The following is a 13974-nucleotide window of genomic DNA, read 5'->3' on the forward strand; positions in this document are numbered from 1 at the left end:
GTGTCATGTCATAACGACACTTGCAAAACTGTGATCTAGATTAAAAGATGCTAGTCAAAGGTGTGCATATATTTGCAAGATGCACATATGAGCCAGTTGTTACTTGCAGAACTATAATGATACTACATTTTTTACAATGAGCATGTTCAAGCAAATGTGGAAATTTTAACATAGTAGGTCAAGATTGATCATAACCACAAGGCTATTCAAACCCCAATAATTCATAAAGATTTGATCACCACACAACACCAACTCTTTCAGTACTTGCCTCTAAGAAGACATTGATTTAAGCAAGATGGCATTAGATTAAGACCAGAACTATCAGTATTTCTCAGCAACCTGTTGACAATGATACTTATAACTGAGGAATAAGTGTATTGGAGTATCGCTTCCTCTCGAATAACGAAAATCATGTAATGTTCCAAATTAAGAGCTAATGATTCATGCAAGAAAAAAAGGGTGTGCCTTTGTGAAACAAGTTCTGCAACTTAATTTGGTGCAATATTTGCCGTAAGTTGCAGGTTCTGCCAAGTTATCTTCAATTAAACAAAGATAAATACATTCAAGTATCCTCCATTCTAGATTATAATGTATGGAGTAATGAACAGAAGCATTCTGTGCACATGTATGCACACAAAAATAAAAACATAAATGACAACTAGACAGCAAAAACAGTAGGCAACTTGAATCTTCAAGAACTATTAGAATTACACAGGACCGGCGTGAAGCTTACAAGGAAGCATTTTAAATACATATTACAGGAAAATGGCATGTGTACCTCTTTATAAGCAACGTGAAGAATCAATTACATGAGATGATGCCTATTCAGAGACTTGGCAAATATGGCACTCATCAGTAGATTTCAGCAAGAAAACCATAGGCGCCACAAAATAATTAAAAAAAGCAAGCCTTGACCATCCCATAAGGGTCTTACTACCAGCCTTTCATATATCACGATGCATTTAGCTCTTGAGGAAAGCCTTCAGTGAAAACGGCGGAGGCCCATCCTGGTAAACCAACAACATGAATACTTCAAGTAGAAACAAAATCCGGCACACCCACATACAGCATTCTTGATAACCATCACCATCAACAAACTTGCTTTAGATGTGATGGATGTGCCTAGGCACCAGGCCCCACAAGGCACTTGGGTGAGGGCTAAGCAACAAGGAGGTATCACTTAAAAATATCACCCACACACACATGCAGGCACTACTAGATGTTTCCTTAGTAACCTGTGCCCTAGCCTTACCTAGGACTGGGCTGGCAACGAGCTCACATAGGCATGTCCTTAACTATACAAGATCAAGCCTTAATCTATATATATTGGGTTCTTCTCTATAATAGCTTGACAAAAAATAACAAATTACTAGACTGCAAGGCAATAATGGTTTGTTCTCGTTGAAAACAGGTACTCAGCAAAGACAGATTATATTTACCGTTATTTCCTATAAACTTAAAAGGGACATATTTGATTTCACTCATAAAACTAAAGAAAGAAAATCCTTAAGTGAATGATTTTAGACATTTTCTTAACCAAAATATTTTTCTGATCTCCTTGTGTTCTAGCAATCAGATGCATTATTATGAAAAACAGAAGAAATATATACAACTTTTCCAAGATAAGAACAATGGCATATTACCTTCCCAAGCTCTGAATTAAGACACTGTCTGATAACTGCTGTCTGCTGAATAAGCCTTTCCAATGATGGATAGCTAGGCAAGTTGGAATGTGCTGCAATAATGACAAGATTTGCGTTAATGTTCACTGATGGAATTTTCCACTAAAGAAACTGACTAACCAGGAATTTTAAAACCATCTTGCAGCCCACGACACGGGAATGTGGACATATATACCAAGAATTGCCCGATTTAGACTATCAGCAACATTTTGGCGATAATCCATACTCAAGAGATGAAACATAGGGGATTTCTCTGGCTCCTCATAAGCTAAAAGTGCCATAAAATCCTGCAAAAATTTCAGCCAGGAACAAGGATGAAAATTTGTGGCATCCACCTAGAAAACTGAACAGAGACTGAATACAGGCATGTTTCTTTCTACTATAGAGCAATAAGAACTAAATACCAAGCATAACCAAAAAGTAAAAAAATTACTTCTAGCTTCTCAACAAATTTTTGCTCCTTCCCGAAGGGTGTCAGCTTGGTCTGAGCAAATTCCAGAGCTTCTGTGCTGCCATGAAAGACAAAGCCACATATTTATTCTGAATTCATTCACTATGAACTACCAAGATAAAATACCATTTACTCACCATTTCCTAGAGCAGACAAGTTCCACAAAATGAAGACTCAGAAGATCAAAATGCAAGTCTTGGTTTTTCTCCAGTAAATCATGTGCCAATTCTTGTGTCAACTCTATAGCTTTGAGAGCATTTCCCTCCATTGCAGAAAGAAATATTGCTGATATACATCAAGCAGAAAGCATATGATTAGATGATATCAGAACATAATGTAAAATACGTGAGTTTCTATGTCACACGGACTCAGCTAGGGAGGCGCCGCACCCGAGTCGACACGCCCCGACACGGGTGCGGACACGGACACGGCCCGGACTCGGTCAACGCCGAGTCAGACTCGGTCAACGCGCCGAGGCCGAGTCTGTCCTTTTTTTACTCGATCAACGTTGACTGAGTCCAAAAATTATCCATTTTTAGGGTAAAAAACAAAAAAAAAAGATCTTTTTATATATATTTTTAAAAAATATATATAGCATGAGTCTCAAACATAAGCCCCAGAAAAAAAAATTTGGACCCGCGCCGGGGGGAGGCCCGGACCCCCCTTTCTGCAAGGGCAAAAGTACAATTTGCAAAGTTTATAAAAACACTCATGCTGGTGCCAAACTTTAGAGGACAATATCTACATATATGCACACAGGATATATTATTATATATATATTTTAAAATATATATATATATATAGCCGAGTCCCCGTGACCAAAATTTTTAAAATTGTGCCGCACCCGTGTCGCACCCGCACCCGCACCCGCACCCGCACCCATGTGACATAGGTGAGTTTAGTTTTCTCAAATAGCCACACCAACATTCTCATACTACAAATTATAAATTATATAAGAATTATGTTGTACATAATGACTCACGCTTCCTTTTCTCCATCTCCAAAAGATAATCTGCAGGTTGATTCATCCCAGCACAAGAAATGAATGTCTCTGCAGTCTCCTTGAAACAGTTGTGTAGAAGGTAAGAAAGTATGACATTGTGGACATCACTATCATTGATAACCTGTCAATAGGGACACAAAGTAAAACAGACCCGATAGAGATATATACATTATAATGATACACAACACACTAAGACATCCCTAACTCACATGAAACTTAATACTTGGAAAAGGAGCTAAAAAGAAACAAAGGCAAAATATGTATTCATGCAGGACTAAGCATGAAGAAGACTTTAAAAGAGCAACAGAGATGGATATTTATATGCAATGGGGGGAAACCATAAAGAAATTTTGTGCATATTGATCTCTACTTTCACATGTTAATATCACCAATAAAACCAATTATGGCATAATTTAGTATCACATTAACGTTTCTAAAAAAATTCAAGAGTTGAAGTGTGGCTCCTTTAATATTGAGGGTTTTCAAATGTTATCAACATAATGAAGGCCTTGCATCTAATTATCCAAGTCTTGTAGTCCAAATTAATTCGCTGTTTGCAAAATTCATAACTCCCTTGCACATTATATGAAACTTGCATCAATTGATGTTTAAGGAACACAATCCAAATTACTACTACGTAATCTTTTTTCATTTTAGGTACAAGATCAGAAATATCTAATGATGTCCTTCATTTCAATATGCTACAAAATATTTTTACCGCAGAGATGGTGATGCTTCAATTTTGGCAGTATCTAGAATTATTCACTTGATCATAAATCAGTTTTAAAAGAAAAAAACATTCATGAAAGCCTGTGCAAAGTGGAACATTAAAAGGAGATGCTGTAATGAAATGGGAGATCACAAGAGATATCCCTAAACACCTATGTCACAGGGACTCGACCAACTAGGTGCCGCACCCGCGTCGACGCGAAGCGGGTGCAGCACCAGGTGTGGTCAACCTGACCCTGGGTGCAGTCAACGCACCCAGGGTTATTTATGTCCAACTTTTAGACTTTATATATATATATATATATATATATATATATAATTTTTTATATTTTTGCCGCACCCTTGCATCCCCGCACCCAAGTTTTTTTAAATTGCCGCACCCCCGCACCCGCACCCGCACCCGCACCCGCACCCATGTGACATAGCTAAACACACAATAACGAGGCTACTAATGGGCAAGATACATAAAGTCACAAGGTGCTTAAGCACAATGGCACAAGAGAGAATAAAATAAATAATGTATTTTATTGAAGAAATGCTCTAAAACCACACAACCATGAGAAGGGACAAGGTCCCCTATTTATACAACAAAGGGGAGCTTCATAGAGCTGTTGGGAGCTCCACAACGATCACATTTGTGACCGTTGGGGAGGATCCCAACAGTCCTATTAAATGGATCAGCTTGTCCATGGTCAAACAGTCAAAAGGAAAAAGTAAAAAAAGAAAAAAGAAAAAAAAGAATCTAGTGGACTGTGCTAATTACATAAGATCAAAAGGACAAAAATACCCCTAAGGGTTATGACTATATATATATATATATATATATATATATATATATATATATATATATACACACATCTTAACAACCCCCCTCAAACTTACGATGAGATCATCGAAAGTTTGTTAAGTAAAAAAACAAAACAAGGAGTGAAAAAGGCTTTGGTGAAGAAATCCATAACTTGGTACTCTGATGTGACATACAAAAACCCAATGGTTCATTTTAAATATTCATTACGAACATAGTGGCAATCCATCTCAATGTGTTTGGTTCTTTCATGGAATGTGTGATTGCTTGCTATGCAGATTGCACTTTTGTTGTCACAACACATCTTCGAGGATTTGGAGATGGAAACTCACATATCTTGGAGGAGAGATCTAAGTCAAACAAGCTTCATTGTTGTCGTTGTCATTGCACGATATTTTGCCTCAGTTGAAGATAACGAAGTCTTCTATTGTTTCTTACACCTCCAAGAAATCAACGAATCCCCAACCAGTAGTTGAGATTCTATCATTTGGGTTACCATCCCTGTCAGCATCAGTATAAGTAGTTAGATCTAAAGATGAGGAAGAGAATAAGAAAATCTTTTTTGAGATGGTGTTTTTAATGTATCGCGCAATCCTCATAATAGTAGCTATGTGCATTGTGATAGGGTCATGCTGAAACTGACTTGCTGCATGAACGGCATGAGCGATATCAGGTTGGGTGATGGAGAGGTAGGTGAGAGATCCAATCAATTGATGATATGGAATAGGATCTTCAAGCAATACGCCATCTTCAAGTCTTAATTTTGCATTTATGACTTCTAGAGTTTCTACTTTTTTTATTCGAAACTCCTGACCTAGCACATATGTCAACAATCAATTTTATTTAGGAGAATATATCCTTGGAGAGAGTAGGCAACCTCAATTCCTAAGAAATATCTCAAAAACCCCAAGTCAGACATATCAAAAGTTTTCTTTAAAATCAATTTAATTTCAATAACACCTTTGTCATTTTCTGTAATGATCATATCATCAACATATAAAAGAAGAATCACAATTGTAGTACCTGTTTTCTTGACAAAGAGAGCAGTGTTAGTATAACAAGAGATAAATCCCAAATTAATCAAAACATTATTAAATGTATTATACCAAGCCTTAGGAGTTTGTTTAAGACTATACAAGGCCTTTTTAAGTTTTAAATTTTTTTTATTTAAATTAACCCTTAGAGGGGGTTTCATGTAAACTTCCTCACCAAGTTCTCCATTTAAAAAGGCATTTTCAACATCTAATTGAAAAATGGGCCATTTTTTAATAGAGGCAATGGCAATGAGAGTTCGAACATTGGTCATTCTTGCGACGAGAGCAAAGATTTTCTCATAATTTATTCCATATTCTTGGGCATATCTGATGCAGAGCATTCAGATCTTCAATTCAGAGAAGATGAGTTGGATCCAAACCCAACTCACCATACCCGATCCGAGATGCAATACCCTTGGGTATCCAATGTCACGCAGGACTATCCGAGTCTAATTGGATCTTCGAGCAAAATCCATTTTTGATTATTGTATTCTAATTTCTGAGATTTTGCTTTTACCTTCTCAGAAATTGCATTTTGCAGTGTCGATTTTTTTTTGTCAAAGTAAGGAATCATATTAGATATTTTATTTTTATTTTTTTTTTTTTTAGGTGCCTAATTCTATGGATCCGGATAGTTCTAGTGCCCTTTAGGATTTTTTTGTGGTACTAGAGGGTGTATGAGGCTTAAGGGTAGTTTTTCTTTTATTTTCTGCATTTTAAATTTTAATGCATGCTTTTGCCTACAGGTCCAGATCGTTAAACATTGTTTGGATCTTGTCCAAGATCCAAACTCTTGTTGGACCCCATGGGTGGCGCCACTTAGTGTGGACATCCATGACCATATTTCAAATTTCTAATTTGACTTAAAGTCAAATTAGTTGTTGGTTGTGCTTTAAAAGCCTCAAGCTATTTTTGGCTTAGTCAAGCCTTGGGAGAGCCCTTGCTTGGGGAAAGGGTTTTCTCTCTTTAATGAGACCCATTTCCCATATGTGATAAAGAGAGGGGGTCGACCATGGTGGGGGAGGCTTGCTTTTGATTCAAGAAAAATCGTCATTTTTGAAGAAGGTAGTTCTTGTTGTTTGAGTTTGAGGATAACTTGTGAATGGTGGATTCGAACCTTGAAGGTTTCGAGGTCTAGCCCTCTTCGTGGTGATTGATTCCTCTTGTTGCGGTGTGTTCGTTGTGACATATTAGTGGAGTGCTTGGTCATCGGTTGAACTTGTGGAAGTGGTTGAAGAGTTCTTCAATCTTGTTGCAACAAACAAGATAACAATTTTCAAACTTGTTATCTTTTGTTTTGGTGTCTTTCATATTAGTTGTTCTTTGTATGCTAGATTTTATGTTAGAACTTATGAAACTGTTCTCCAAAGTGCTAAGGAAATTATTTATGTGATTTTGTTGTTCTGCATCTCATTTGTGGTTGTTGTATGTTTGGTTTGATTGAATCTCATTTCTGCAAAAGAAACCCATTTATGTGCTCGGGTCTGTCTAACACAGTCCCAGTGTTCGGGTCGTATCTCCCTAGATATTGGGTCAAATCGTATGATCTTTGGCTTGTTGGAAAGCTAAGATCGTACCTGTCAACTTTGCAGTTTACTGTTTCTCTTGAATTGTCGTTGTTTGGCCGTGAAAATTCCCAGCAAGTTTCTGACGTCTGGACAAGACCTGAGTCCTGTTCTGTGGAAAACAGCTATGTTACTGTTCCGTATTTTCAGCATATCTTTTTTATTACTGCATGAAAAATTGCACATCATATCTTGTTAGAAAGATAACATCATACGCTGCATCTTTCATGTTTGTGATTTTTCCTGAATCGAATTCATTGATAGCCTAAAATAGCCGACAATCTCTGCTTGGCGATAGCTATTTTATTGAATTGGCATGTCTGTTATTTACTTGAAAGCCTGTCGTATTTGTTGTGTATCTTCGTCATCCATGCTTAGTTTTTCGATTTAAAACCTGATCTGGAAAGATAGTTGTCTGCTTGAGAATATTCATGTTCTGAGTTTTCGTTGATTCGATCGTCTGATATATCAAAAAATTGCCTGTCTTGCTGCATGCTAGAAAATTTGTTTTGCATCTCAGATAGTCTAAAACAAAAACTACAACAACTTGATTTAAGCATAAGTCGCAGAATATTACTCTGAAATTTAAAAACTTTGGTTCATTGGAAAGTTAAAAAAAAAATCGCAGAACTTTTCCAGTCGTCAAAGGGATCATAAATCCCCTCGAAACAATCAGACTGGTCACCTGACAGTGCAGGGTGTCCTGTTCATCCACCTCGTTGAATATGTTGTAACTTTGTCTACACAGATCTGAATCCTGTGTTTTTTAATCTGTTCGAAAGTTGTGTGTGTCGCACAACTTTCCCGTGTTGTCCACCTCTGTCGAAACAGAGTGCCCAGACCTCAAATAGCCGATTGTTTGAGTCCTGGTCGGACTCACCTGCTTACTTAGCTTCCGTGCGTGGAAATCCATTTGGATCTCGAATCGTGAATCGACTCATATGTCGATTCTACATCAATATCCTTTAACAACTAATCTTACTTTGTATCTTTCTAATGATCTGCTTTTGGTTTTGACTTTAAACACCCATCTACATCCTATAGGTTTATTGCCTAAGGAGGATCAACTATTTCATTAAGTTCTATTTTCATTGCTTCATTCCAATGAGTATTGTTTCACATCATTATAATAAGATAGTTCATAATAGGAGCCAAGAGTTGTGAAATTGTCTTAAAGAGACAACATACATGAGAACACTAAGTTATTAGTGAGAAACACGTGCACAAAGGCACAAATAAGAATACTTTGAACAAATGTGTACAAAGGCACAATACATTCAAGAGAGCACAAATGCACAAAGGCATACAAAATATGAAGCTTTATTAAAGAAATGAGAGAGCTTTTGCTAAAAAGCTTAAGAATTACAAAGGGGGAAGACCCCTATTTATGAAGCCAAAAAGGAGACCTTGAAGCGGCTTCATATAGACGTTGGAGGGGGCCCAACGTCTATATGTGGACTCCCCCAAGGCTAGAAAAAGGAATAAAAAGAAAAGAAAAAATAAAAAGAAAAGAAAGAATATAAAAAAATAAAGAAAGAAAAAATGCAATCATATTCCAAGAAGAATATGCGTAAATATAGAAATGACAGTTTTACCCTTAAAAGGTATTTACAACCAAAATTATATAATATATATATATATACATATCTATATATACATATCTATATATAGATACATATACATATATATATAATATATATATTTGGAATACATTTTAACATCCCCCTCAAACTTACGGTGTGATGAACGAAATGTCAGAACTCAGTGTTCCAACCCACGTCTTCACTATCTGCAGAAAGAGGAGACAACATAAGGCAAAGGGGCTACGCAGAAAAGGTCGTTACTTGACCTAGAGAAACTTTGTTAATATTCAGTGACTCACAATTACAATGGACGATAATGTCCCTGATTATAAGTACAAACTACAAAAAAAGTGCACATGTGCAAAATAGAAATACTAACACGTGATATGGATAAATACTAAAACACGTGATATGGATCTGGACCAGGCGTAGATCCAGAACCAAATCACGTCTTCTTTAACAGCCTCCCTCAAGTTGTGCATGATCACGAATCATGGACAACTTGCCTTTTAAGAACCAAAAATTATATTTGGTCAGCCCTTTTGTAAACATATCGGCCACTTGATCTTCAGTGCGAACATAGTATGGCTCAATTTCTTTGTCTTCAACCTTTTACCTGACAAAATGTTGATCTATTTCGATATGTTTAGTGTGACTATGATGAATGGGATTAAAAGTAATATTTATCGCACTTTGATTGTCACACAATAATAACGATTTTGAAATAGATTCTCCCAATTCTGTTAGAAAGTGTATAACCCATGTAGCTTCTGTTGTGGCCGCTGCTATGGAACGATATTCAGCCTCAGTGCTAGATCTGGCAACAGCTTTTTGTTTTCTACTAGTCCAAGACACAATATTGCTGCCAAGAAATATACAATAGCCTGAAACTGACCTTCTCTCATCTGGATCTCCTGCCCAGTCTGCATCTGTATAGATAAAAAATTTATGAACCCCAATATCTATAAGATTCCTCTTGTAAACAAGTCCATCGCCCACCGTACCCTTTAAGTATCTCAATATCCGTTTAACTGCATCCATGTGCCCAGTTCGAGGTTCTTGCATAAATTGAGACACTTGATTTACAGAATAGACAATGTCAAGTCTAGTAAAGGTAAGATACTGGAGCATTCTGACTATACTTCGGTATCTGGTGGGATCATCATATAAGTCTCCATCGTGGGAACTCAACTTTTGCTGTAAAATGCTCGGAGTAGCTAAAGGCTTGCAATCTTTCATTCTGGCTCTACTTAACAAGTCAAGAGTATATTTATGTTGTGTCAGGGTCAACACATTGTCTTTCTTGTCAACTTCTATTCCAAGAAAATATCTCAGTTCACCAAGATCCTTCATTTTAAAATTTTAACTTAAGAATTCCTTGACTTTCTGGATATGACTGCAAGAGTTACCCGTGATAATTATGTCATCTACATAAATCAATAAGAATGTGATTGTATGCTCATCCCTGAAGATAAAGAGTGAGTGATCAAGAGTGCATCTGCAGAAACCAAGATTTTGAACCTTGAGAGAAAAACTATCAAACCAAGACCGTGATGATTGCTTTAAACCATAAAGAGCTCTCTTCAATTTGTAAACATACGCCTTAGGATCTCCTTCCGCATATCCAGGTGGTTGTTTCATATAAACTTCTTCTTTAAGGGCCCCATGAAAGAAAGCATTCTTCACATCCATCTGGCTCAACGTCCATTGGTGATGAACAGTTAGAGATAATATAATACGAATTGTCCCCATCTTGACTACAAGACTAAAAGTCTCATCATAATCATGGCCATATTCTTGAGTGAAGCCACGTGCAACAAGTCTTGCTTTGTGTCATTCAATGCTCCCATCAGGTTTATACTTGATCTTATAAACCCACTTAGACCCTACGATATTTCTATCATTGGGTCTCGAAACAACGTCCCATGTTTGACATTAATGTAAAGCTTCTATTTTTTCATTCATTGCCTCTATCCACTTGTGTGACTTGACTGCCTGATAGAAGGTAGTAGGTTCATCTTGTTTTTCGACCTATGACAGAAATAACTGAAAATCCAAAGTGAAATTATCATAACTAACCCATCTCTGAATTGGATGTCGAATTCTTTCAGATTTTCTGACAAAAGAATGATTTTCAGGTTCATCAACAGTCACATCAGTAATGGTGGGAGTAGTTTTTGTTGTTCTTCTCGTATAGACTGGTCCTGAAAACTTCTCAATCTCCTTGGGCGGCAAGTTGTCAATCTCAATTTGAGTTGTGCAAGAGGTTTCATCTGGTACAACAAAGGGCATGGGAGCAACACTGCATTCAGATGAACACTCTCCATTGATGTTAGCAAACAACTCGACATTTAACCATGGAGAATAAACTTCAACACTGACGTGTATTTTGTAAAGGATGCCCATCTTCAAAATTCTGCTCATCAAAAAACACATTTCTGGAGATTTTAATACTCTTGGTCAGAGGCTCGTAGCAGCGATATCCCTTATAATCGCCCGCATATCCCACAAATCTGCACTTAGAAGCTTTATCCTGAAACTTATTTCTTAATGATTTATCAATGTGCACACGTAACAAACACAGCCAAAAATTCGTAAATTATCATAATCTGGATGCTGCCCAAAAAGAGTATAATAAGGTGATTTATTTGCTAAATGACCATCGGCAACCGATTTATAATATAAACCGCCGAGTGAAAAGCTTTTGTCCATAACTCAATAAGAATATGACTATCATGCAACATGCTCATCACACTCTCAACAACGTGACAGTGTTTCCGTTCAGCCACACCATTCTGTTGCGGTGTGTGTGAGCAGGAAACTCTGCGACTTATACCATTGTTTCGAAGAAAGGCAATAGAGTCATTTGAAGTGTATTCATCACGCCCATCACACTGAAAATTCATAATATTTGACGAAAATTGAGTTTTAACAAAGGCATGAAACATTCTAAACAATTTAGGGACTTCAGATTTATGTTTCATGAAATATATCCAGGTATAACGAGAATAACTATCAATGAAAATAACATAGTATCGACTACCAGAAAAAGAACAAGTAGGTGCAGGACCCCAAACATCAGAGTAGATAATCTCAAAAGGTCTTGAAGCTCTTTTATTAATTGAATTGAAAGAAAGAACATGACTCTCACAATTGACAACTTGTACATTGCTCATTGCCAAAAGTAGGACTCAAACTAGATGAGGAGATAAGATTATCTCTTACAAGCTTTTCAACAAAAGAAAAACTACAGTGACCAAGTCGACTATGCCAAACATTTGACTTATTACTTTTAGACAGACTAAGAAGACATTTAGAAGAGGATTCATTGGACTTCAACAAAGGCTTCAAGACGACAGGAGCAGAAACACGAATAAAAGGATCTTCCTTGAAGATGTACATATTTCCTCGTCGCTCCCTTTTAACGAACGTCTCCCTCGTTTGAAGGTCCTTGACATACACAAAAGAGGAAGTAAATTCGACATAAGAATGTGTATCATCAACAAGTTTGGAGACAGAAATAATGTTCTTTTTTATATTAGGAGCATATAGAACATTGGACAGCTTTATGGATGAATTTAAGAAGGGTATTATGGCATTCCCAGTGTGAGAAATGGAATGATGAGTTCCATCTCCAGTGACAATACTGCCATTATCGAAATAAGGAGATAAGTTCGAGAGTGTACCTGCATCTCCCGTAACATGGGTGGCTGCTCCAGAATCTATATACCATACTTCCTGATCATCTTGTGCTATTGTCATCTTTGAAAGGGCTGCCAACAAAAGTTGTTGCATATCTCCACTAAATTTATTCCCATCAGTCTGCTTGTTTGACTGAATAATAGAATTTTTGCCTTTGTTATGAGGGTTGAACCAATAGTCAGCTTTAATGTGCCCCCTTTTATTACAGAGGAAGCATGTGGGAATATTTCTTGGAGTTCCTACATGAGCATTAGGAGGCATGTTTGGGGTAGGAAGCAACCCACGTCCCCTTTGTCCACCATATCGGCCTTGAGCTCTACCTCCGCGATGATTATTTCCTCCACCACGACCTTGTCCATAAACCAGCCCAGTAGCCAAAACATTTTGGGAGTCAAGTTGTTCATCATCACCATCAGAAAGGTTCTTCAAACTGATCTCATAATGTAAAAGTTTAGCCCGTAAGTCTTCAAAACTGGGTAAAACAGGCAAGCATGTGAGAGACGTGACAAGAACATGATAATTTGCTCCCAATCCGCTTAAAACTTGTTGCACCTTATCTCTCTCTGTGATCGCACATCCAACAAGAGCCAACTGATCTGTGATGGTTTTTACCTTGTTCAGGTAATCCATAACAGGCATAGTGCCCTTCTTTAGTGACTGAAATTCTCGCTTGAGACATAAAACTTTTGCTTCCGACATTTGAGAATAGGTTTGAGCCAACATATTCCATAGTTCAGCGACTGAACAATCATCTGGTATTGCAATCAGTATTTCTTGGGATAAAGTGGAAGTGATGTACGCGACTAGTGCTTGGTCTCTTTTCATCCAAACCGTGAAGTCAAGATTTTGAATAATCCGAGATGAGACAACCCCCTTATCATCCTGTATTTCCTACATGATAAATTGAAGCGGGGCTGGAGTTGATCCATCTAAGTGCCCAGAAAGGTCTTGGCTTCGTATGAAGGGAATTATTTGCCTTTTCCAGGTCAAGAAATTTGAATGGTTGAGTTTTTCAGAAACAAGTTGACTCAAAAAGCTAGAGGAAAGACCCGAATGAGTAGAGGACGGATCCATATCTTTCAATTATGGATTGAAAAAGAAGAGAAACTTTCAAATGTCTTTAATTTCGAACCATGTGCTGCGCACCTTTTTTTTTTTGCAAAGAGATCTGGTTACTGGTTATATACCAGAACCGCGGTCCAATTTATGAAGATCCAATATATCAGCACAGGTCAACAAAGAAAAATCCACCCAACAGAAATAATACGAATAGTCAAGATTGTTTACGTAGGAAACTATTAAACAAGATAAGAAATATAAAGAAAGAAATAATGAATGAAGAGTAAAAGATGATTGTGAAAGATGAACAAATCAGATTTAGCGTGATCTGATTTTAGATGTACCTTTAGACAGAGAGAAT

The 13974-nt window shown here is 37.2% G+C and overlaps 1 protein-coding gene across 2 annotated transcripts in view; it reads right to left on the minus strand.

Moving 5' to 3' along the window:
• Window positions 1-563: 563 nt before the first annotated feature.
• The window catches only part of LOC149831588 (uncharacterized), a 40457-nt gene continuing 27046 nt past the window's right edge, over window positions 564-13974 (minus strand). The window contains exons 2-7 of one of the 2 annotated variants that reach the window (XM_090014000.1): window positions 3116-3257; window positions 2271-2418; window positions 2116-2191; window positions 1858-1969; window positions 1644-1735; window positions 564-1007 (exon numbers count right to left, since the gene is read on the minus strand). In XM_090014000.1, the coding sequence (XP_089870126.1) occupies window positions 963-1007; window positions 1644-1735; window positions 1858-1969; window positions 2116-2191; window positions 2271-2418; window positions 3116-3257 (615 nt within the window). In that variant the 3' untranslated portion in view covers window positions 564-962. The remainder of the gene's footprint in view (window positions 1008-1643; window positions 1736-1857; window positions 1970-2115; window positions 2192-2270; window positions 2419-3115; window positions 3258-13974) is intronic. The other variant, XM_090014001.1, reaches the window with a different exon arrangement.

Source organism: Nuphar pumila, chromosome 7 (genome assembly GCF_984573655.1).
Source record: "Nuphar pumila chromosome 7, dmNupPumi1.hap1.1, whole genome shotgun sequence".
In the NCBI taxonomy this organism is placed as follows: domain Eukaryota; kingdom Viridiplantae; phylum Streptophyta; class Magnoliopsida; order Nymphaeales; family Nymphaeaceae; genus Nuphar; species Nuphar pumila.